General features: G+C 41.1%; 2 protein-coding genes and 1 non-coding gene across 5 annotated transcripts in view; all 3 read left to right on the top strand.

The window, feature by feature from the left end:
* Positions 1 to 4: 4 nt before the first annotated feature.
* On the top strand, positions 5 to 13604 carry malt3 (MALT paracaspase 3). Its single transcript, XM_023985504.2, has 15 exons — positions 5 to 93; positions 965 to 1049; positions 1174 to 1298; positions 1407 to 1545; positions 1679 to 1854; positions 2075 to 2171; positions 2893 to 2934; positions 4632 to 4835; positions 6461 to 6638; positions 6784 to 6858; positions 6946 to 7073; positions 10372 to 10521; positions 11385 to 11539; positions 12593 to 12715; positions 12869 to 13604. The coding sequence occupies exons 2-15, from the start codon at positions 1031 to 1033 to the stop codon at positions 13199 to 13201; spliced, it is 1944 nt and encodes a 647-aa protein (XP_023841272.1). The 5' UTR covers positions 5 to 93; positions 965 to 1030; the 3' UTR covers positions 13202 to 13604.
* A 610-nt stretch (positions 13605 to 14214) lies between these two features.
* On the top strand, positions 14215 to 14286 carry trnah-gug (transfer RNA histidin (anticodon GUG)). Its single transcript has one exon. It is a non-coding gene; the product is annotated as a tRNA-His (tRNA).
* Positions 14287 to 15738: 1452 nt separating this feature from the next.
* LOC111962426 (FERM domain-containing protein 5) overlaps positions 15739 to 26258 on the top strand; it is a 144288-nt gene continuing 133768 nt past the window's right edge. For all 3 annotated transcript variants that reach the window (XM_023985505.2, XM_023985507.2, XM_023985506.2), the window contains exon 1: positions 15739 to 16074. In XM_023985505.2, coding sequence (XP_023841273.1) covers positions 15973 to 16074 — 102 coding nt within the window. In that variant the 5' untranslated portion in view covers positions 15739 to 15972. The remainder of the gene's footprint in view (positions 16075 to 26258) is intronic.

Genomic DNA, 26258 nt, shown 5'->3' on the forward strand with positions numbered 1-26258 from the left:
CGATTAGTTAAATTCTCGACTGTAGTTTGTTTGAGGCAGTCGAATGAATGCTCTTACAGTGTGGCATTTATATGGTGTTTGGTCGCAGTTCAGGTATGTACAAAACATTGATACAGGTAGCCTACACAATAACACTCTCTAGCCATAGAAATGTGTTGGATCACTTTTTCTATAATCATACTATTTGCGTGTTTGTTCTGATTGTTCCCCTTCGTGTTTACCAAAGACTTCTATATTTCATTTAATGTAAGAATACCTCTCACAATTACAACAATTAACATAGGCCTAGTGATTTTTTTCTATGACAATAATATATGATCAAACACTAATAATTGTATAACATATTAATGTGCCTTCTTGCTTTTCAAGAGCTGAAACAACACAGCACATTATGGGATGAGTGTGCAGACAGGAATGTGTGGTGGTGATTCACCTGAGTTTATAGGCTACTAATGTGTGCGTCAGGACATTCTTATTGGTCAAGTAGTATACCATATAACTAACAGTCACAATTTTGAGCTGTAGACTAGTAGAGGACATTGTTCAGGTCTAATTTTACAGCCATTAAACTGTAGAACTGTACAGCATATTGATAGTAGCATATAATAGTTAATACTCTGTAATAAGCAATTTTCAGGAAGATGATGATGGACAACTGTCCAGATTTGGCCGGCCAGAACAGATTGTGTTGCAAAGATGCTAGCCTATCAGTCTCTATTTCTCTGGAAATAGATGAATTGTCTTATGGTGATTGTCACATGCACAGTTGTAAAATGGGAAGTGGGGAGAAATCTGCTAGTCACACTTGCCAATGCACATTTGTTCCATTGTGTCCACAAACATAGTCATGGCACTTATCACACATCATCTCCACGTGTTCCTGTGATTTTTGGCTGCTTCTTGGTTTGTGTTGGTTGATACCCAGTTTGATGCCCATATTTTGTCTTTTTTTCACATCTTACAGGCAGCACAGTGCAGGAATGACCAGAACCGACTTGAGGTTTAGAAGCTCCTATTCCACACTGAAGTGATGAAAAACATGATCAGAGGTGTGAATTTCCCCAATTTATTTTGCAAATCAACTATGTTCCGTGATCTTTGATCAGTACACTGACATAACATTATTTTTTAATAACAATTCTGTAATATAATGTTATCACTTTCCATTTTCAGACCTTGTCATTGTGCAGCATCCTGTTTCTGTGAGTGTACCACTGAACTATCAGGTGAATCTGAGTGTGAGAGCAGAGGGTACAGGTATCCTGAACTACCAGTGGTTCAAATCTGATGAAGAGGAGGTATGTGGTTGTGGAGGATTTTTGTAATTCTTGTCTGACACTGTATTATGTTGTCAATTCGTAGAGTAACACAGTGTATAACCAATGAAATGGCTAATGTTTTTTTAGGTATTTGGTGCAACCAGAGCAGATCTGACTGTCACAGCCCAGAGGTCTCAGCTCTACATTTGCCGAGTGAATGACCAGTTCTGCAACTGTGTGTTCAGTGAATGGGTCAAAGTAAAGGTCCCGGACATTGCTAAACCAGGTATATGAATCGTCTATATTAGTTACTAGTTATAAGGTAATATGTTTGCAATGCAGATGTTTAAAACTCCTTTGATCAATGCAGAGCACTATTTTGCATAGAATGTATTAATATTGCATTTTTAATTCTTTAGGTCTCCCAATAGCCTGGCGAGGGGAGCTACATATCGCCGTACACCCTGCACCCCAGACTGTCAGACAGGGGCAGAGACTCACCCTCAGCTGCTCTGCCTTTGGCATTCCCATCCCACACTACCAGTGGTACAGAAATGGACATCCTCTGTTGGGCAAAACCACTGACACATTGCAGGTAACTCCAGTGTTTAATTACTCCTGCACTGAGGTCATCGTATTTACTCTGTCTTGACATTTGATCTGGCCGAGAGCCAATAGTGCTTCAGTAGTCCTATGTAAACATTGTAATTTAGAAGAACTTGGTTAATATTTAACATAAGGTTTGTTTTCTAGAATAGTCTTATGTGCATGAGTAGAGGCAAACATTAATGGGAATGTGTTTGTGTCCCTTGTAGATACATAATGCAGAGGCAGATGATAGAGGAACATATCTCTGCTCTGTGTCCAATGTTGAAGAAGAAAGATGGACAGAGCCAGCTGATGTTGATATAGGTAAATAGAAATATGATAGAGCTCGAAGGGCATCTTTGCAAATATTAGGAAGGAATGTTGTTGTTTGTAGGAAGTCACCCCACTGTGAATGATGTTGTAAAATTATGGAGTCTACCTTTTGTGAATGTGTATCTTTAATTATATATAGAAATAGTGAATATGAAACCCAAAAGTCCTTCATAGTAGCACATGACAAAACAATAGCAACAGTTATTTGTTCAGTGGCATGAGCTTTACTATTAGCATTTTCTATTTTCCCTGATGAAGTCTATCACATAATTCACTGTAAAGTAATTCCGCACTTTTCAATGAGCTAGTGGAATAGCTGTGAATATTTCGATTTCTGCACATGTCTCCCAGTACCTTTGTACAAAACTATCAAGTGGGTCTTTCCATTCTGCTGAGGATTTAAGGTACTTTCCCTTTGTTAAAGACAGAAATGGTAGGAAGTTGTCAGGCTCTCAACAGTGGGCAGGGTTGTATAGACAACATCTAAATTACTTGAAATGAAACTAGCCTTTGGATGTAGGTTCCCCTTTTGCATTTGAATGTGTTTTCTACATTTTGACTCAACCAGTCTGAAGTAAAACGGAGGCCTTTAACACACTCATATTGCTTTTGATCTTGTTTGTTGTGTTTGATTGACAGATTGAAGTGTGTTGTGTGAAGTTATGCACTGATTTCAACCTTTGTTTTTCTTTCTTTTTTCCATTTCGTTCAGAGCCATCTAATCAACTCAAAGTCACAGCTCCAAAACTCACAGGTATGGCTCGGTGTAAATAAAGTATTAGTGTAAATAAAGTATTTGTAATTTTTAGAATGCAGTTTGAGCATTTCCTCATTGAAGAGGGGAACTGTTGTAGCAGTATTTTCGGATATACAGTACCAATCAAAAGTTGACACACATACTACTCATTCCAGGGTTTTTCTTTATTTTACTATTTTCTACATTGTAGAATAATAGTGAAGACATCAAAACTATGAAATAACATATATGGAATCATGCAGTAACAAAAAAGTGTTAAAGTTGCCACCCTTTACCTTGATGACAGCTTTGCACACTCTTGGCATTCGCTCAACCAGCTTCATGAGGTAGTCAGCTGGAATGCATTTAATTTAACAGGTGAATTTCTTCCTCCTTAATTAGTTTGAGCCAATCAGTTGTGTTGTGACAATGTAGGGCTGGTATACAGAAGATAGCACTATTTGGTAAAATACAAAGACCATATTATGGCAAGAACAGCTCAAATAAGCAAAGAGAAATGACAGTGCATCATTACTTTAAGACATGAAGGTCAGTCAATCCGGAAAATGTCAAGAACTTTGAAAGTTTCTTCCATCTAGCACTATGATGAAACTGGCTCTCATGAGGACCGCCACAGGAAAGGAAGACCCATAGTTACCTCTGCTGCAGAGGACAAGTTCATTAGAGTTACCAGCCTCAGAAATTGCTGCCCAAATAAATCCTTCACAGACTTTAAGTAACAGGGTCATCTCAATATCAACTGTTCAGAGGAGACTGCGTGAATCAGACCTTCATGGTCGAATTGCTGCAAAGAAACCACTACTAAAGGACACCAATAATAAGAAGAGACTTGCATGGGCCAAGAAACATGAGCAATGGACATTAGACCGGTGGAAATCTGTTGTTTGGTCTGATGAGTCCCAATTTGAGATTTTTGGTTCCAACCGCCATGTCTTTGTGAGACGCAGAGTAGGTGAACGGATGATCTCTGCATGTGTGGTTCCCACTGTGAAGCATGGAGGAGGAGGTGTGAAGATGCTTTGCTGGTGACACTGTCAGTGACTTATTTAGAATTCAAGGCACACTTAACCAGCATGGCAACCACAGCATTCTGCAGCGATACGCCATCCTATCTGCTTTGCGCTTAGTGGGACTATCATTTCTTCTTCAACAGGACAATGACTCAACACACCTCCAGGCTGTGTAAGGGCTATTTGACCAAGAAGGATAGTGATGGAGTGCTGCATCAGATGACCTGGCCTCCACAATCACCCGACCTCAACCCAATTGTGATGGTTTGGGATGAGTTGAACTGTAGAGTGAAGGAAAAGCAGCCAACAAGTGCTCAGCATATGTGGGAACTCCTTCAAGACTGTTGGAAAAGCATTCCAGGTGAAGCTGGTTGAGAGAATGCCAAGAGTATGCAAAGCTGTCATCAAGTCAAAGGGTGGCTACTTTGAAAAATCTCAAATTTATTTTACACTTTTTTGGTTACTACATGATTTCATATGTGTTATTTCATAGTTTTGATGTGTTCACTATTATTCTACAATGTAGAAAATAGTCAAAATAAAGAAAACCCTGGAATGAGTAGGTGTGTCCAAACTTTTGACTAGTACTGCATGCAGTTTCATGTTTCTACAGTTTAATTAGCTGTTCTTGTTGTACAGTAAATTAACCCCAATTACTAATTCCACTATGGTCTTTCCGTTCAGCGACTGACAAAGTGGCCCTGCTTATTGGTAACCTCAACTACTCCCACCACCCGGACCTGATGGCCCCCACTATGGATGTCCATGAGCTGGCCAACCTGCTGCAGCAGCTGGGCTTCAGAGTGGTGTCTCTTCTGGACCTCACCAGGGAGGAGATGCTGGCAGCCATTGACAAGTTCATTCTTCTGCTTGACAGGGGCGTGTATGGTGAGTTTAACACTGTACAGTATTCTGGTGGTTACATTACAATGGAAAATGTATTTTGAATTTAGTTTTTTTCAGAGACTCTAAAAAGCTAACGATGAGAGTAATTCTATTCCCCGTCTCAGAAAAATAGGTGTAAATGTATAAAAACAAGTATATGTTAAGTGGAAATCAGACTTCGTAGTCTGGTTAAGTTCCCTTTGAACTTATTCTGCTATTTTCCGTTGAACTTGTTGAGGTCACAGTTCATAATTCTATGCTGCTGTTTTGAGATCTTATTAGTAGCTTGGTGTGAGTGTGGTTTAGCAGGCAGATAAGAGGTGGAAAGGAGAAGCATGGGTCTGTAGTGTTTGGTGTGAAAAGCCTTGCTATGTATAGGCGTTTCTAAAGGCCTGTGATACTTCTACTTTACAGAATTATTTAGCGCCTGTAAAGGGCTTTTAGCAACCCAGCAAACTGTCAGTTTATCTCCCTTTTATATTTTAGTCAAATAAATAAATGTTCACACTGTTATTACAGGTACTGAGCCATACACATGACATTTTATTTGGTATGTAAGCATTTTTAAGAATGTATAACTTTCTGCCTCATCTAATAGTCCACGTGTGTGTGTTGTTGGCTGTTATAGAAAACGAGGTCAGCTTAATGTGAAACTAAAAAACAATCTAAAAAGTAGCAACCTGGCTTTCTATGAGCTTTTAGGACCTGCACAGTTTACCTGTTTCCACTGGACATAATACCTAGAAAGCAAGCAACATAATGGCTTGTTGATTGAGGATAGGGTCAGTGTTGTGTGATATTCTACACAGTATATCTTTGATGAAATGAAACCGGCTAAAACATGGAGCCTTGTTTGACAGATGCATAAAGAGTATGAAACATGTAGCTAAACATGTAGCTACTCTACTACGTCCTACTTTCACTGCTCTGAAAACTCCTGACCTTTTTCATGTGCAGTTTCACCCTTTCTTCTTCCTTATCTCTACCTCGCTCTGAACTGGAGTATACACTGAGTGTACAAAACATTGGGAACACCTTCCTAATATTGGGTTGCACATCCTTTTGCGCTCAGAACAGCCTCAATTTGTCGGGGTATGGATTCTACAAGGTGTCGAAAGCGTTCCACAGGGATGCTGGCCCGTGTTGACTCCAATGTTTCCCACAGTTGTGTCAAGTTGGTTGGCTGGATGTCCTATGGGTGGTGGACCATTCTTGATACACACGGGAAACTGTTGAGCATGAAAAACCCAGCAACGTTGCAGTTCTTGACAGACTGTATACCATGCACCTTGCACCTACTACCATACCCTGCTCAAAGGCACTTAAATATTTTTTTATTGCCCATTCACAATCCATGTCTCAAGTGATTCAAAGCTTAATCTACACTGATTGAAGTGGATTTAACAAGTGACATCGATAAGGGATCATAGCATTCACCTGGTCAGTCTATGTCATGGAGCAGGTGTTCATAATGTTTTGTACACTCAGTGTACTCATCTTGTGCTCTGAATTTACTATTTTACACCTATGAGAGACTTTTCTTTCCTGTGTTCATCTGATGAAGTAACAGTGATCGATGGTAACTAACTCTAAATAGTAATTTAGTAACGTTATGCTATCCCCTACAGCCCTGTTCTACTATGCTGGTCATGGGTATGAACGTTCAGGGAGGAACTACCTGGTGGCCATAGATGCTCCACAGCCCTACCTTCCAGAGAACTGTGTCTGTGTACAGAGGGTCATGCGCATGATGCAGGAGAGACGGACTGCATTGAGTGTGGTCTTACTAGACACCTGCAGAACATGGTAGACCTCCTGATGGACACCACATGTTACTGTTTGTTGCTATACATCTTGTCCAACTTTTGTACAAACAGTATTATGATTGTGGAAGGACTAAAACAGGTGTTAAGTTGTATATTCGTGTTAAGTTGTATATTTGTATTTTAAGGTACAACCAAGATTGCATAGCTTCTGAAATCAGGCCCTTGGTACCCATGGGAAACACAGTGTATGGATATGCCACGTATGTATTTTTTGTGTATGTAACAACTTATTTTATGAGTGTTCATTCATGACCTGAAATCTAAATGACCTCCTGCTGCCTTAAAAGATGTGAAGATGCAGAGGCGTATGAGGTGCAGGATGGAGGGAAGAGCACTGGGATCTTCACCAAGTACCTGAACAAGCACATTCTGCAGCCGGAGAAGGTCACTCACGTCCTGGAGCAGGTCTCTGAGGGTCAGTGTTATTGTATGATAGGCTTTGCTCTTATAGTATGACGGTGGCTTTGCTTATAGTACTTCCCTCAGTGTGTGTGACTTTGGAATTTCAGGATGGATGTTTTGACATACTGTTAACACCAATCCATGACTCATATGGGAAACCCCTGTATTTCTTTTGACCAAAAAATACTAGATATTACCCAAGAAAGACTAAATTCCCTGCTAATGAGAGCAGAATAACATTGTCTTCTTAGGTGACTCTTGGTTCTATAGCTCCTCTATATGAGATGCACAGTAATGTCTGTAAACAGGGTCAGTGTGAAAGCTGTTGTTGGATGGAGCACAGACATTTTCACATCCTAAAGGTTCAATGCAGCTGTTTTTATCTCAATCTCAAATAATTTCTGCTTAACAATTCATTTCCTTACTGTGATTGTTTTCAATTAAATGGTTTAAGAAAATAACAAAAAATTCTTAGCAAAGTTCTATTTCTCAAGCAAGAATTTAGCTTGGACTGTCTGGGAGTGGTCTGAGTGGGGAGGGGAAAACTGAAAACTAGCTGTTATTGGAAGAGAGGTTTGGAACTCTTTATTGGTCTATTAACTCATTTACCACCTGGTGATGTAACCAGGCAGGCCAAAACTCCATCCCACCAACACAGGATGAAATTTCAGGTGGTCTTTTCAAACAGCTCTTACACTAAAAGGGCATTATCATCATTTTCACAGTATTATTCCAACCTCAGTGTGGAAATATATATAAAACACAGGTAAATCACATTTTTGACTGCACTGGGCCTTTAACGTTTCTCCATCACTAACTACTCCAACTGGTGCAGCAGGTAGCAGTGGGCTGCGCTTGGAGGGCTGCTTGTTTTATTGTTTGTTACATTCCCCAGCATGAAATCAAAGTGTCACTCAAAGGGGGAACTAACAAAGAGTTGCTGACCAACAACCAAAACAGATGGGTTTTATGAGGGGTTCTGAAAGACACTCATGGGGGTGTCCACTGAAAGTTGACTAGCAACAACAACTGGAACCTAAAAGACACCCACCATGAGCGCACAATAAATTTGCCCAAGAGGCAAACAAAAGAAAGACCCACACCAAACTTAAAGACAGGAATCAAACCAGAAAGGTGGCGCAAAACAAAATCAGACAAAGGAACGCTTTTCTATATCCACACCAACTTAAGGTGTTGACCCTCCACATCTCTCAAGACAATTGGAGCACTGGGTCAGCCACTCTTGAATAGCACCTGGGCCAGCACAGGTGAAACACCTTCCCACTAACGAAACGGAAACCAGAACAGGTGTAACACATACTGAGTAACGAGGTGACACCACTCAGCGCCCCCTACGTGCTAACGATCTATACGTGCTAAAGTCCAACCTCAAAACATAATTGGAAAAACCAAAACCTTAAATAAAATAACATTTTATTGGTCACATACACATGTTTAGCAGATGTTATTGCGGGTGTAGCGAAATGCTTGAAAACCTGCAACATGTTTGATGGGTCTCTCTGGTAACATGACTTTGTGGGACAGAGCTGCATTAGCATGTGACCGCATTCTCTGGAAATTCACACTGTTGGTCGGACCACAGCAGGAAACCTGAGAGCAGTAGAGTTAAAGACAGCTGCTCTGGCGTGTGTGTGTGTGTGTGTGTGTGTGTACCCCCCTACACTGCTCTCCTGTGGTCAATCAGCTCCAGCTCCAGTGATCCTGCATAACTTAACACAGCCCATCCAAGGAGGTGGTGGTAAAGTACTGCTTTGGTTGACTGATGAATTGCCAGTGGCTGTAACGGTCGGATCTTGGCACAGAAGCTCACGGCTTACATGATAGATATATTTACTGCACCGTTACTCAATGGGACATTGTGAAAACAAACGTGACTCAATACATTTTATTTCAGGTTTACAGCTACATTTCTGAAAGTGTAATCATGAATGAATCGTGAATAATGATGAGTTAGAACGTTACAGAGAAATAAATATCATACCCCCAAAATTGCTAACCTCCCCTGTTATTGGTAATAGTGAGTTTTCGGGGCGTGATCTTTGTGCATCTGTAACTTTCATTCATTCATGGATATCAGTAATCATGGTAGCATCCACATTAATATAGAAGTGTTGAGAAGCATATTCTATTCATATTTACAATAAAAGTGACTCCACAATAAAAGTGACTCCAATATATTATTTACCATTAATTTCTATTGGGCACAATATAATCCAAAACACAACCAAAACAACCTGTAAATGCAGCCAACAAGTTTGTGGAGTCACAAGCTTGAGGTAGTCAATGCATGCTAGGAATATGGAACCAAATACTATACGTTTGACTTAATTTAATATTCTAAGTGAATTTGTTCAAATACTTATGGGGGGACTAGATACATAAAGTGCATTAATTTCTACACGGTAAAACAGATATGTATGAAAATACCCTTGAATAAAAGGTGACGTTTTGTACTGCAGGGATCATCAACTAGATTCTGCCGTGTGGCCGATTTGTCTCTTGAGCTCATGGTCGGGGGAACGGAACATAATTACAAATAATTTGTAGACTGCAAATTGACCTCAAGAAGCCCAAACAGATATAACATTTGACTAAAACATAATAATTTCAAACATTGCTTATATTTGTGTATGATCTCGTCTCTCTGTTATGCGTGGGAATACTTTGTCTAACTGTTGCATTTATCAGAATCGTATTTTAGACCTTATAACAACCGTTGCTAATTCATGTCTAGGAAATAATATTCACTGAAGTGACAGATCATGAGACCATGTTCCCAGAACCTCATTTGAAGAATTATGATCTATGTCCGTCTTCGAGTTATTTATTAATGGAAAAATAGTTGATGATGAACTGCTGTTCACTCAACTCTAATGGAAACATGGTGAAGACAGCTTGCTTAAAATATGTACTAAAGTCATATCCTCTGCAAGGCTAAGAGTAAGCCTGTATCCAGGGCCCTGAATAGGGTTTCAGTGTATCAGTTGTCCCTTTTCAGTTGTCCCCGTATGCCCTCATTGTAAATAATATTTTTTTCTTAGCTGACTTGCCGAGTTAAATAAAGGTTACATTTAAAATGTAAAAAATGTCACATCTGACCCACAATGCCTTACACATGCCTGTCATCTAAACATTTCACTCTTATTATCCACATGTTTAAAATTTCAGAGCCTTTACATCAGTCAAATAGTATTATTATTTTCATTTCAGTCCTACTATTGAACCTTCCTTAAGAACAGCTGTTACCTTGGCAGCATAGGCTAACCTTTAACATTTACCCTCTTCCTCAGATCTAGGCAGAGACCCTCTGGTCACAGGGAAGCAGGCGGTGGAGATCAAACACACGCTGAAGGAGCCTCGCTCCCTAACAGATCCGGTCAGGACCACCGGCCACACTGGGGAGCTACGTCTGAGAGATGCCTGCTGGAGACAAGCCAACGGTAAGTTTTTACACCACAATATCCGCAATCCAGACCCTTTTTCACAATAAATGGTAATCGAAAGACACTATTGATAAATTATTGTGTGTATGTCAAGTGCTGTTCTTATTTTAGATGCATTAGCAATGGTATGGTGTGTGATTTTCTATGAAATACTGTAATGTAATTTTCTTGCCCTAAACTAGTCTTATCAAGAAAGAGGAATAGCAATATGTTCCCTCCTCCCTACACCCCCTCCAGTTCTGCATGTGATATGGATGTGGCTGTTAAAAACAGTGTGGTTTAGCATGAGTCATGACCATCACACCACCATTCAATAATTGACAGTTTATTTGTGGTGATAACAGACAGGGAACTTATTTGTATATTTAAAGTCAACTATAAGCTTTTTTCACTCACAGTATATCAGTTGTATGCATAACAGAAGGGATAATACTTTTGTTGTCCCCCTGTCACCTAGGAACTTTCTTATCGTGTATTATTTATTCAAATAGAATGTTGTCATCACTGAAGTTCTTGAAAATCCCTATGTATATTTTGGCCTCAGATTTTAAAGAACAAACTCCTACTGTAACCTTTTTCAAGGACAAGGTGACATCTGATAAAATAAACTTTTTCATTTAACATGCCTGGCCAATTCTCTTATCTAGTCTGTCTCCTAGAGATAAAATCAAATCAAATAAAAATGTATTAGTCACATGTGCCGAATACAACAGTGAAATGCTTACTTACAAGCCCCTAACCGACAGTGCAGTTTCAAAAAAATACGGATAAGAATAAGAGATAGCATCCTATGTCAGATGCTTTCTGACATAGGATTTGTATCTTAAAACTGTCTTTCCATGTGATATCATCCCACACAGAGCTACCACGTCAGAAGCTGCTTATTTTCCCCTGTGGAGTTGAGGTGGAGGTCAGCTTCTCAGCCTTGTTCTCTAACGTCATGGTTGCCTTCGGCACAGTGAAAACCACTGGCCCCAGGACCCAGGACTGCACTGTTACTCTGAGGAGCACACCTGTGAGTCACCTCTTCACGCTTACTTGTTGATACCTGCCACATTATGTAAAGGGCAGGGTGTGGTGAACAAACACCCACTAGTAAGAATTTTGACTTAGTTGCGTAACTTCACATGACACTGCAGATAATTATTTGATTGAAAGGGCTTTATAACTCCTTGTGAGACCCTAGAAATGTATGCATAATTGTATTCATCTGTAGGCTACACTCACAACAAAACTGAAAACAGAAGGTTAAGAAAATATGTTTGGGAGAAGGTTCTAAGAGTTGGTTCTGCAAATGGTGTCTGAACTATTTCAGTTTATGGTCACAGCTCTCAAGGCTAAAATTGTCGTATAGATATTTATCTGAACTTGACACGGCATAACGCTTTGTAATTTTGAACGTTTATTGCTCATAGAACAACGTTTTATATGTAGAGAACATGCAGGTACAAAGGTTGTCAAGAGCGCAGAATCATCCCCTCCCCACTCTAGGGTATATCTTATGCACAGAACACTTATTGGCATAGTTCTGCCTTATGCGGCGTATGCCCTCTTGGCTTTCACGAGAGCGTTACACAGTCATTGAATGATGTTTCCCATTTACAAGAATGTTGTGCCCATATATAGAGTTCCTAGCTGTAATAAATGGCCGAAGTGAGAAACAAGAGCAGGAAATTGGTGCACAACCGCTTATCAAGTGTTTGCTTCTGTGGCGTGATAACTCCTTGGAGCATACTGACACTTAGTGGTTCAATGCATTATTTCCCCCGTACACAAAACCAATATACCATGTATGTGTAACCTTTATTTAACTAGGCAAGTCAGTTAAGAACAAGTTCTTACTTACAATGACAGCCTACCGGGGAACAGTGGGTTAACTGCCTTGTTCAGGGGCAGAATGATAGATTTTTACCTTGTCAGCTCAGGGATTCAATCCAGCAACCTTTCAGTTACTGGCCCAACACTCTAACCACTAGGCTACCTGCCACCCCATGTATAATAATAATAAGTGGGTGTGATAGGTTTTGTTGTAGTTGCCTGATGTATTTTATTCCAAACCTCTGTCTAGGCAATGGAGGATATCTTCTCTAGTCCTGGCAGATCAGGTGAAATGGACTCTCTCTTGCTAAACAACTTGGTTGCTGAAAACCCTGACTGTAGCCTCAGACTTTGTGGCCTTCAAAAGCTCCAGGTATGCTTACTTTCTGCGTCCTCATATTTACAATAAAAAGTAAGCAATAATATGGTAGAAAGGTTTACATTTTGCGATCTATCATTTATTCAATGGTTAACTAAAAGTGTGAATAAAAATCTATATTCTGTTTTTTTTATCTCTGTTCCAAAGGGATCCTTAGTGATAAAGGTGGACCTACACTATACCCACATGGGCAGCAAGCTGCGGCTGCAAGAGAGCAAACAGCTAGACATAGGAAAGCCTTTGGTAGCATCCTGTGATCAGTACAGGGGACAGCAAGCTTTGGTGACCCAGAGACAAGAAGGTGCCCCTTCCCAGAGTATGGGCCAAGTTTCACACAGCAAGCAGCCTCCACGTCAAACACTGGCCCAGCCAGGTCGCCCCTTCACCAGGAAGGCAGAGTGTGCTGCCAAAGTCCCTACTGCAAGGAGCAACGAACCAGAGGAGAATGATGAGACAGAGCCTCAAGACTTTACCTTCTGATTTCCGCTCTCCACGTCTTTGGAAAATGGATAGTTTAGTAGTAGTAGTGACTAGTGTAGTCAATAGGATATTTGCTGTTTAGGCCTAAAGCAATGCACATAATTAAATCAGCATGATACATTCTATTTCTCTGGTTAGGCTACATTTCATCAGTTTAATGATGGTTATGAGGTGTGTGTGTGTCAGTGTGTATATACATGTGTAATGTGAGTTTGAGGAGATTATCTCCTGGATTATGTTCCTCTCTTAAAGCACTATTCGGTTCTTAGTTCTCAGCATGATACTCAAGCAATATTTATTCTTAAATGATCACAGTATGAAAAAAGCTGACTTTTAATAACAATAATAATACACATTTCAGCTCTTATGTACCTGTATGTAACTATTAAAATTAATGAAATACAATTTGTATTACTGTGTTATTCAAGATTAATTTATGATTAACACAATTTGTGGTTTTATATTTTAACTACTTTAATATATTTATTAATATATAGACTATGTTATCCGTATTCACAACAATCCTACAATTCATTACAATTCCCATAAACTGAAAGAAAAAATACAATAATTCAGACAAAAGACAAGAGACAAGAATGGTTAGCTAAAATAAACGTCATATAAGCAGACATGATGAGCAGATGAGGAACAATAGGATATTAGCTAACTAATTCCATTTGCAAATTTGCAAAAAAATAAGAATCCTAAACATTTATGACTGAAATGTACCAAACAAAAATGCATAGCTAAATAAACAGATTCAAATAGTTTTTAAACGGTGTCACATTTTCAGATTCAGTTGTCTCTGGATAGTTTACTAAACATAGCATTCGACATTTGAAAGGTCTATAAAATACAGAAAAGACTATCATTACCTCATAAATAAAAAGTAATATAGCTAGTGAGCTAGCTACAGTTTCGTCGATTTAAATAACTACCATTGCGCGAATATGCCGCTGCATGCTGGGTTATAAACCTAATATCTCCATTATTTGTACAAGCCCTGGTAGCTCGCCGTGATCGTATAGTGGTTAGTACTCTGCGTTGTGGCCGCAGCAACCCCGGTTCGAATCCGGGTCACGGCATTGCAAACACAATGTCACGGCAAAAGGGCAAATTTTTTTCTGGATTGTCTTGTTCTTTTTTTGAAGCTTGAAAATGTTTTATAAGTTATCCTCGTTCAGTCATTGCTTGTCGAAACAATTTTCCGAACACAGCGAACCTATGAAGTCGGCTGTAGTCATTCATATGAAATGTGTTATATGTCCGCTAGGGGGTGGAAGAGTCGCTATTCGATAATTGTTGTGCTGAGACTATTGTGCGAAAAGCCATAAATCAAATCAATCAATCAGATGTATTTATAAAGCTCTTTTTACATCAGCATTCGTCACAAAGTGCTTATACAGAAAGATTTTGCATTGGTCCTCAGATCCTCAAAAAGGCAAAGCTTCCTGCCATCCAGGACTTCCATACCAGACGGTGTCAGCAGAAGGCCGTAAAAATTGTCAAAGACACCAGCCTCATAGACTGTTCTCTGCTACCGCACGGCAAGCGGTATCGCAGCGCCAAGTCTAGGTCCAAAAGACTCCTTAACAGCTTCTTGTTTCCAAGTCTTAAGACTGCTGAACAGTTAATTAAATAGCTACTCAGACTATTTGCATTAACCCCCACCCCCCCCTTTTTTTTACGCTACTGCTACTCACTGTTATTTATCTAGTCATTTTACTCCTACCTACATGTACATATTATCTCAATTACCTAGACTAACCTGTAATTTAACCTGTAATTTACCCCCCCCCCACACACATTGACTCTGTACCGGTACTCCGTGTATATAGCCTCGTTATTTATATTTTATTGTGTTACCTTTTTTTTTTTTTACTTTAGTTTATTTTTTTACTATTAATTTTATTAAAACTGTATTGTTGGTTAAGGGCTTGTAAGTAATACTTTCACGCTAAGGTCTACAACTGCTCTATTCGGCGGATGTGACAAATACGATTTGATTTGAATTACGAGAAGACACCCTGTCTATTATTTTGTCTTGTGTCTTAGGCTACTATCTGTAAACTAAAAAATATTTGGTATAAATAAGTGGATAAATGTATTTTCATGATTGCTCTGGCAATGGTCACTGAGTCATACAATTGGGAAATAAATTCGGATGAGGGATAGCTATCCCGGACGCAAGATGGTAGTATTATTCCTTTTAAGTCATTTGTCATAAACGACGCAGCCTAAAATGAATAATACCGCCATCTTGCGTCTGGTTGGGCTACCCCTCATTCGTTTGACTTTAGGCGCTAAACATTCATAAACATGGAATGCATGGGAGACTGAAAACACCACATTTGGACCTCCTAGTGCCAATTGATGGCATAAGAAAATTAAAGGATGAAATATTTTAGGTATTGCTTATTTAGGGCTTCTGCCCATTTTGTGGACATCGCTCCCATTGGTTCTCATTGACGTCTGTCTATTCCAAGGGACCGCCCTCTAGCTCAAGTTGCAAGTGGTGAATGGTCACCCATCGTTCGGCGACGGTTTTGCTCCTGGATCTGGATGCGAGCGTCATTTCAATGATTCCGCACTGTGGCCAGTGTCTGTTGTGTTAACTTCATGGGATAGACAATGCTGCGTCTTGGCAGTAGAATCTTCAGCTGCTGCTAGTCTGGTTGATCGGAAAATGTAGTCATTCAGTGACATTGCTTACATGCTGTGTTTAGTTTATTGTTCTGGTCCTAGACGCAGACCAGCAATTCTGTGAGAAGATGTTGAGTCGAATAATGAGTGGCAGCATCAGGAATCTGGATAGAGAATATGACTGCACCGTAAGACTCCTGGATGATACGGAATACACATGCACAATTCAGGTCAGTCACGTGCTCTATATTTTTACAATAACTGTTTTCCCTCCGCAGAGCATATGGCAAGGCAAGTGCTGCAATTGTCTCCATATAGAAAAGCACGCACAGTGTTTCAGGATGTTACTACCGCAAGGGTCCATACCTCCATTGAGGTTAACATTTAAAATGGTTACGGTAAGGGATAAGGTTAGGCTTTAGAGTATGGACGTCCCAAGGATTCTGGATAGCACTGACCCTTCAGAAAGTGCCCGCATCCCGCAGGTCCCACGATAGGCATGATCTGAATCTATTGCTGTGTGAATAACTTGTTTTCTAACACATTTTTGCAGTAGCCTATGCAGGGATCATCAACGTGGGCCGATGTTCTCTTGAGCGTATGGTCGGGCCGCAGGAACATAATTAAAAATAATTGTGTAGACCGCAAATTGACCGCAAGAAGCCCAAACATAAATAATGTTAGACTAAAACATAATAATTTCAAACCTTGCTTACGTTTGTATACGATCACGTGTCTCTCTATTATGAGTGAGAATACTTGCGAACAGATTTCTTAAATAACAATTACTCGGAGCTGAGCTCCTTGTGTTTTTCCAGTCTATTATGTCAAACAATAATACAAATAATATTTGTATTTATTTTTTGCTCAGAAAATTTGGGGGGCCAAATAAAACCACCCGCGGATCACTTGCAGGCAGTTGGGAACTCTGGTTCCCTATGCCATCTGACTTGATGCACCTAGAGCAGGGTTTCCCAAACTCAGTCCTTGGGCCTTTATGGGTGTACTTTAGTTTTTTCCCCCTAGCACTACACAGCTGATTCAAATAATCAAAGCTTGATGATGAGTTCATTATTTGAGTTGGCTGTGTAGTGCTAGGGGGAAAATGTGCACCCAGGGGGGCCTCAGGATGGAGTTTGGGAAACGCTGACATAGAGGATGTCCTATAGGTAACTGTACGTCCGACGTGGATTATCTGTATGATAATCCACCAGCCACATGACCTTATTGGCGTTTTTGTTGCTGACATAGGCTAAACATGGCAAAAAGGAAATGGTTTATAACAGACACATAATCTAGCCTACTAGTGGAATTGTTATTTTTCACTATCATGACAGCGCTGGAGTAGGGGTTTGAAAAGTGATCAACAGTTTTCAGGTTTTATATTTGAATCTGTCAACAGTTTTAAGAGTTCCATGTTATTATTACTCAAATAGGATTTTATTGTTGCTCAAGAGCAATTTGTTTACTGAAATGGTTATGAGCATGTATATAGTTCACTACTATATGTAGACATAGAATTATAATAAAACAAGTTATGTTTTGTCGAAAGTAAAGTGAGATACATTTCCTGTAGAAATCAAAGTGAGATTGATTTCCTGTAAGGGAAGATAGGAAGGAGTATGGTGTTTGTTTCTTTTTATTTTGTTTGCTGCTAGTCTTGCTTTGATGTATCCGTCATTTTATCTTCAGCCTGAAATAAAGGTAGGGGAGAGGGTCGATCAGAATCAATTACAGTATGTTTGTGTGTGTATTCATCTGTGGATCATCGTTCCCCAGAAGTTAGTGGGGAGAGCTGTCTCCTGGACTGAGGAAATCCCTAGAGGGCTCCTACTATTTTTAACACATTGAGACATTCAACAAATCTTGTAGAGGGAAAAATGATTAAGGTTTAGGGACACCTGTATGATGCAATGAAATGTTAAAGCTGCAGTCCTTGTTTCTGTTTTTTTTGCTGAAACATTTCCCTTTTGGTTGCATGCATCTCTGTTGGAAATATATTTAAAATAAAATTGTATTTGTCACATGCGCCGAATACAACAGGTGTAGACCTTACAGTGAAATGCTTACTTACAAGCCCTTAACAACAATGCAGTTTTAAGAAAAATACATAAAAAACAAAGAAATAAAAGTAACAAATCTACAAACAAATTGTAAATTAAAGAGCAGCAATAAAATAACAATAGCGAGGCTATATACAAGGGGTACCGGTACACAGTCAATGTCTGGGGGCACCGGTTAGTCGAGGTAATTGAGGTAATATATCAATGTGGGTAGAGTTATTAAAGTGACTTATGCATAGATAATAACAGAGAGTAGCAGCAGCGTAAAATATGGTGGTTGGGGTAATGCAAGTAGTCTGGGTAGCCATTTGATTAGATGTTCAGTAGTCTTATGGCTTTTAGGGTAGAAGCTGTTTTGAAGCCTCTTGGACCTAGACTTGGTGTGCGGTAGCAGAGAGAACAGTCTATGACTAGGATGGCTGGAGTCTTTGACAATTTTTAGGGCCTTCCTCTGACACCACCTGGTATAGAGTTCCTGGATGGCAGGAAGCTTGGCCCCAGTGATGTACTGGGCCACACGCACTACCCTCTGTAGTGCCTTGCAGTCGGAGGCCTAACAGTTGCCATACCAGGCAGTGATGCAACCAGTCAGGATGCTATCGATAGTGCAGCTGTAGAATCTTTTCGCTCTAGAGTTGATGATTTGAGATAGAATCTCAGAGCTCCAGGAGAGTGAGAGTGATTTCAGAAGGCCCATCTTGTAAACAGGCCACATGCTAGCCCTTGTATTCCTGCTAGTGCCTTGAGGCTGAGCTGAAGTCATGGGGGTGAGGAGTGATGAAGCAGAAAGTGTCTGCCTATTCTCTGCTCTGGCAGTCTGGACTGGAGTAGAGGCTGGCTACTTCTTTTGTTCTTTCTCGACCTGACTGCAGTTCGGTGTCGTTACCGACTTCAGTGGGCAAATGCTCATCTTTGATGGCCACTTGACTGTGGTGTGTTCCAGAAGTGTGTTCTTCACGGATTAATCTTGGTTTCAACAGTACCGGTGTCGTGTGGGGAAGCGGTTTGCTGATGTTAATGTTGTGAACAGAGGGCCCCATGGTGAAGGTGGAGTTATGGTATGGGAAGGCATAAGCTATGGGTAACGAACACAATTGCATTTTATTAATGTCAATTTAAATGCACAGAGATACCGTGACGTTATCATTGTCGTGATCATTGTCGAGATCATGTCGAGATCATGGCCCACTGTCGTGCCATTCATCTGCCGCCATCACCTCATGTTTCAGCATGATAATGCACAGCCTCATGTTGCAAGGACCTGTACACAATTCCTGGAAGCTGAAAATGTCCCAGTTCTTCCATGGCCTGCATACTCATCAAACATGTCACCCATTGATCATGTTTGGGATGCTCTGGATCGACAGCATGTTTCAGTTCCGGCCAATATCCAGCAACTTCAAACAGCCATTGAAGACGAGTGGAACAACATTCCACGGGCCACAATCAACAGCCTGATCAACTCTATGCGAAGGAGATGTGTCGCGCTGCATGAGGAAAATGTTGGTCACACCAGATACTGGCGCGTTTTCTGATCCAAGCCCCTACCTTTTTTTAAAGGTATCTGTGACCACAGATAGATGCATGTCATGTGAAATCCATACATTAGGGCCTAATAAATGTATTTCAATTTACTGGTTTCTTTAAATGAACTGAACTATAACTGCGTTTATATTTTTGTTCAGTGTACATGTTAACTGCCCAAATTATTGGATGGCCTACCAAAAATGTAGGATTCTTTTTACTGCACTGCGTACGTGTGGACCAAAAAGTCATGCAGTGAGGAATTACAATCTTCAGAGAATGTTTTTCTAATTTATCTGCAGATAGTCGTTGTCTGAAGCAGTAGTAATCGTGTGACAGTCAGGGAGACAAATGAACAGCTCTTTCACAGATGTGATTTGTTTCCTGACATTCACCAAAAATAGCAGTTCAAAAAGATCTAGTGATGATGTGGCTAGGGCAGGGGTTCCCAAACTTTTTTGGCCCACGACCCTATTTTGATATCTGAAAATGATCACAACACCAACCATGTGAAAAAAATTATGTAATTAACAGCCAATGTTTACTTTTTTATTTGCGGCTATTGCAGTCAATTGAAAAACATTCTAACAGTATTTCTGATTGTCTTCTCAACTCACCATTCACCATCACATACGTTTAATGTGGGGCTATGACAGTCAATCGCAAATTACTTGACATAATGTATCTCACCACCATTATAGAGATGGGTGTGCGTGATGCGAGGTCAAATCATAAGGTCAGTCAGTGATCATCAGGTCAGAAAGTCGGAGCTCTAGAAAGAGGCCCGAGTTCACGAGTTGGAATTCCGAGTTGGATAACCATTCAAAACTATTTTTCCCAGTCGGAGCTAGTTTTATTCAGAGTTCCCCTATTGTCTTGAACGCACTGAAGTCGTAAGTCCGAGATTTCCGAGTTCCGAGTTCCCAGTTATTTTGAACGCCGCATTAATGCTCAGATGTAGACGGCAGGGTATTATTCCCTTTGAGTCAGAAACCAAAACACCTCCGTAGTGACCCGTGAATGCTTTGTCTGCATCATTCGGTCACATAACAGCTCGATCAGCTGTTCGATTTCACTTACCGGCATGTCTTCTGAGCCAGAATCACAGTCAAATGGATTGGAAAGTAGGTCCCAAAGCGCTATTCCAAGCATTGGAGGTGAGCAGTCATCACTTGTGTGGGACCCTTACTGATGCTGTTTCTGTTAGAAACATGCACAGCCGATGGAAGGGGGGGCATGGTTTGCTTTTGGAAGACTCTGAATCCACTGATTCGGTTACTCATCTGTAGAATGTTTTTGTAGCCCTGCCTGCTTGGATTCAGTTCATTCAGTTTATCATATGTCTGTAATATAGGCAAGGAGACACATTTTCTTACACAGAAAGTCAACCAAGTCTTCTTTTTTTTACCTCCATTGTGAATGACAACAGTTCCTCTCTCAATGCGAAAAATCTTTTCAACACTCCACATCGATAACCACCAAGCCTCAGTGTGAAATAGAACATTGTCATGCTGTCATGGGCTCCCGAGTGGTGCAGTGGTCTAAGACAATGCATCCCAGTGCAAGAGGCATCACTGCAGTATCTTGTTCATATCCAGGCTGCATCACATCCGGCCGTGATTGGGCGGTGCACAATTGGCCCAGTGTCGTCCGGGGTAGGCCGTCATTGTAAGTAAGAATTTGTCTTGCCTAGTTAAATTAAAAAAATGCTCTGATCCCATATCTCTACATAGTTTTCTGAACAAGTGTGCGCGCAGTGGATGTTGTTTACAACCTAAGTTACCTGCTGCAGTATATAGTTCTGTGTTCAGCTCTTTTGCCGTCAGTTGCTCTCCGTGTATCATACAATGCGTCCATATGGCAGAGGGAGACACATTCATAATGGATTCAAATGCAACAGTCAAGTGTGACCTTTTCACATGATCTAAGGATGCTCTCTGGTTGAATTTTAGATTTGAATAATTTTCATTTGGCTTTTTAAGGTTAACCATATTCCAAGGATTTTGAGATACAATGACGATATTATAATATGTATATTTTTGTATATATACAGTGTGGCAAAAAAGTATTTAGTCAGCCACCAATTGTGCAAGTTCTCCAACTTAAAAAGATGTGTGAGGCCTGTAATTTTCATCATAGGTACATTTCAACTATGACAGACAAAATGAGAAAAAAAAATCCAGAAAATCACATTGTAGGATTTTTAATGAATATATTTGCAAATTATGGTGGAAAATAAGTATTTGGTCAATAACAAAAGTTTATCTCAATACTTTGTTATATACCCTTTGTTGGCAATGACAGAACGGTGCAAAACGTTTCTGTAAGTCTTCACAAGGTTTTCACACACTGTTGCTGGTATTTTGGCCCATTCCTCCATGCAGATATCCTCTAGAGCAGTGATGTTTTGGGGCTGTTGCTGGGCAACACGAACTTTCAACTCCCTCCAAAGATTTTTTATGGGGTTGAGATCTGGAGACTGGCTAGGCAACTCCAGGCCCTTGAAATGCTTCTTACGAAGCCACTCCTTCGTTGCCCGGCGGTGTGTTTTGGGATCATTGTCATGCTGAAAGACCCAGCCACGACCATCTACATGCTCTTCTGAGGGAAGGAGGTTGTTGGCCAAGATCTCGCGATACATGGCCCCATCCATCCTCCCCTCAATACCGTGCAGTCGTTCTGTCCCCTTTGGCAGAAAAGCATCCCAAAGAATGATGTTCCACCTCCATGCTTCACGGTTTGGGATGTGTTTTCTGGGGTTGTACTCATCCTTCTTCTTCCTCCAAACACGGCGAGTGGAGTTTAGACCAAAAAGCTCTATTTTTGTCTCATCAGACCACATGACCTTCTCCCATTCTCCTCTGGATCATCCAGATGGTCATTGGCAAACTTCAGACGGGCCTGGACATGCGCTGGCTTGAGCAGGGGGACCTTGCGTGCGCGCTGCAGGATTTTAATCCATGACGGCATAGTGTGTTACTAATGGTTTTTCTTGAGACTGTGGTCCCAGCTCTCTTCAGGTCATTGCACAGGTCCTGCCGTGTAGTTCTGGGCTGATCCCTCACTTCCTCATGATCATTGATGTCCACGAGGTGAGATCTTTCATGAAGCCCAGACCGAGGGTGATTGATCGTCATCTTGAACTTCTTCCATTTTCTAATAATTGCGCCAACAGTTGTTGCTCTCACCAAGCTGCTTGCCTATTGTCCTGTAGCCCATCCAGCCTTGTGCAGGTCTACAATTTTATCCCTGATGTCCTTACACAGCTCTCTGGTCTTGGCCATTGTGGAGAGGTTGGAGTCTGTTTGATTGAGTGTGTGGACAGGTGTCTTTTATAACAGGTAACGGAGTTCAAACAGGTGCAGTTAATACAGCTAATGAGTGGAGAACAGGAGGGCTTCTTAAAGAAAACTAACTGGTTCTGTGAGAGCCGGAATTTCTTACTGGTTGGTAGGTGATCAAATACTTATGTCATGCAATAAAATGCAAATTAATTACTTAAAAATCCTACAATGTGATTTTTATGGATTTTTGTTTTAGATTCAGTCTCTCACAGTTGAAGTGTACCTATGATTAAAATGACAGACCTCTACATGCTTTGTAGTAGGAAAACTGCAAAATTGCGCAGGGTATCAAATAGTTGTTCTCCCCACTGTATGTATTTTTTCAGGATTTTGGAAATTCTCCCAAGACCACATTTTCATATCCACATGGGGTCGCGACCCCAGTTTGGGAACCACTGGGCTAGGGAATAATACACCTGACTTGCACATGCCAGTGGAGGTCCAGAGAGCATGTTCCTCATTTAATTCTTCTCTGCCCTTTCCTCCCAGGCTGCTAGCCGCCCAAAGACACCCAGGATTCCAGGACACCTAGACTGGAATCAGGAAGCAGTGAAGGCGTAACTAGGTCACCCTCTCTCTCTCTTCTCTCTCTCTCTCTCTCTCTCTCTCTCTCTCTCTCTCTCTTCTCTCTCTCTCTCTCTTCTCTCTCTCCTTCTTCCTCTCTCTCTCTCTCTCTCTCTCTCTCTCTCTCTCTCTCTCTCTCTCTCTCTCTCTCTTCTCTCTCTCTCTCTCTTCTCTCTCTCTCTCTCTCTCTCTCTCTCTCTCTCTCTCTCTCTCTCTCTCTCTCTCTCTCTCTCTCTCTCTCTCATCTGTCTCTCTCCTCTCTCTCTCTCGTCTCTCTCATCTCTCCTCTTTCTCCTCTCTTCCTCCTTCCTTTTCTCTTTCTTCTCCTCCTTTTCTCTTCTCTCTCTCTCTCACTTCTTTCACCCGCTCACTTTTGCGCATATCCTATTCCCACTGTGTGTTGAAATTCCCCTGGGGACCCTGTTTTCATTACACTCTGATCCCTTCCCTAAACTGTTTAACAAATTCAGAGTTGCCTCTGGAGCAGGATGGCCTCCTTCCTTTGACATCTACAATGCACAGGTGGGCCATTACAGCCTTCACTATCATCATCTTCAGAAAATACTGTGCCAAAACCAGGGAAGAGAAAGTCCTTAACACATAGATGGGAAAAGTACTGTATCTGTCTTAATGCATGACCGTAAGTTTTACTCCAAATGAATAATGGATCTTTCCTCTATATTTGTGGGATGAGAAAGTGAGGGCTCAACATTATACATCCCTGTAGTTTGATTGAAGCCGCTGCCATCCCCCTATCCCCATAGTCTCAAAATCTCGACCCTAGGGTCTGGTTTCAATGACAGACTCTTTAGGCATAAAGGAACTACGTTACTGCCCAGGGGCGCAACTTTCACTGGGGACAGGGGGGACATATCCCCCCCCCCCCCACATTCTGAAATTGCATATTTGTCCCCCCCCAGTGTTATCATTGGAATGTTATACAAAATGAGGCAACGGTGTGCCTTAGGACCATGCAGACACCTCCGAACGTCGGGTAGGCTGTTTGGAGTGTTTATCCGACTGGGTGAATAAAAAATACCCAAGCTGTATGTGAAAGTAAATTCAGAGTGAGGTTGGGTTTTTGTAGGCTACATTGACATCTGATTTGCTCAAAAAAGGGCACCATCATTTCAGCGTGTAGCTAGGTATACTATCATTCATCCATGGTTGATTGGATCTTTGGAAGTCTCGACAAACCATTTCTGTATGTATCCATGGTAATACGGGGGCATTACCATGCTGAAACAGGAAAGTGCCTTCCCTAAACTGTTGCCACAAAGTTGGAAGCACAGAATTGTCTACAATGTCATTGTATGCTGTAGCATTAAGATTTCCCTTCCCTGGAACTAAGGGGCCTAGCCCGAACCATGGAAAACAACCCTAGACCATTATTCCTCCTCCAACAAACTTTACAGTTGGCACTATGCATTCGCACAGGTAGCGTTCTCCTGGCATCCGCCAAATCCAGATTTGTCCGTCGGACTGCCAGATGGTGAAGCGTTATTCATCATTCCAGACAACGTTTCCACTGCTCCAGAGTCCAATTGTGGCTGTCAGGCCATGGAGACCCATTTCATGAAGCTCCCAATGAACAGTTATTGTGCTGACGTTGCTTCCAGAGGCAGTTTGGAACTCGGTAGTGAGTGTTGCATATGAGGACAGACAATTTTTACGCGCCACGCGCTTCAGCACTCGGCGATCCCATTCTGTGAGCTTGTGTGGCCTACCACTTCACGGCTGAGCCGTTGTTGCTCCTAGACATTTTCACTTCACAATAACTGCACTTACAGTTGACCGGAGTAGCTCTAGCAGGGCAGGCATTTGATGACCTGACTTGTTGGAAAGGTGGCATCCTATGACGGTGCCATGTTTAAAGTCACTGAGCTCTTCAGTACAGGCCACTCTACTTCCAATGTTTGTCTATGTCGTTTTTATACACCTGTCAGCAATGGGTGTGGCTGAAATAGCCGAATCCGCTAATTTGAAGGGGTGTCCACATACTTTTGTATATATAGTGTACCATTTTACTATGAACATTGAAACAAGGTCAAATGAAATGCGGGTGTTGTGTTTCATTTTACATCCTGGAGCTGTCTAAATGGGAGTCCTTTTTTTGTCCTGTATGATAGACGTGAGAGTGAAAGTAGGCCATGTCTAGACCATGTGTTCTCTCTACCATCATCACAAGCTCTCTGACCTCTCATTGCATGTTTGTAAAGCCCCATTTTTTTGCTGCTACATTAGTGGCTCAATCTTCTCATTGTGTTCAGCTACACTCTCCATTTTGTTACATTTGAGTGCAACGAGGTGCGTTGAAGGTGGATTTCTAATTGCAAACCAATAGCTATCTCTGTCTATATGTGGTTGTTTTTATCCAAGAACACCTTGTATTGCTGTATTGGAGAGGTGTTGTGTCATAGTGTGCTGTTTGCTGGTAAAAATCAACACATCCCAGGAGAATAGTTGTCCAGATGGAGCTAGTCTCAGCGTTGAGGTAGGACTCACAACAGCACAGAACGAAGGCACTTTACTGAGCTGCAATAAAATCAAAGCAGTGTCTTCAGGTCTAAAGCAAGACTTGAACATTATTCTAATTTAGTCCTGTCCAATATATTATTTAAGATCATGAATGGGATTTCTTTGCTCAGGTTGTGTATTCTGTTTGCTGTCCTTTTAAAAGTTTTGTCAAGCCCCTAGGTAAATCTGCATGGCAACACGAAAGCCTTGAGTGCATGTTGCATCGCTGTATCTACAGACTCTGTCCCTGCTTGACACTGGATGGGACTGCTGTACCAGCGGAGCACGTAAAGAACCAAGAAATAAAGGCTGGAAGCAGCAATTATTTTTATAAAACACAGTGCTGGTGTGCTTTTTCCTTAGTAAGTTGCAGCTTCTTGGCTGACGATGGTGTAAATGCCA

Source organism: Salvelinus sp. IW2-2015, linkage group LG4q.1:29, assembly GCF_002910315.2.
Source record: "Salvelinus sp. IW2-2015 linkage group LG4q.1:29, ASM291031v2, whole genome shotgun sequence".
NCBI classification, from domain to species: Eukaryota; Metazoa; Chordata; class Actinopteri; order Salmoniformes; family Salmonidae; genus Salvelinus; species Salvelinus sp. IW2-2015.

Excerpts from the sequence above, each read along its gene's own strand:
- malt3 (XM_023985504.2), top strand. Across the intron at positions 2,935-4,631 it reads CACAGCTCCAAAACTCACAG|CGACTGACAAAGTGGCCCTG; the intron begins GTATGGCTCGGT and ends CTTTCCGTTCAG. Across the intron at positions 6,639-6,783 it reads CTAGACACCTGCAGAACATG|GTACAACCAAGATTGCATAG; the intron begins GTAGACCTCCTG and ends TTGTATTTTAAG.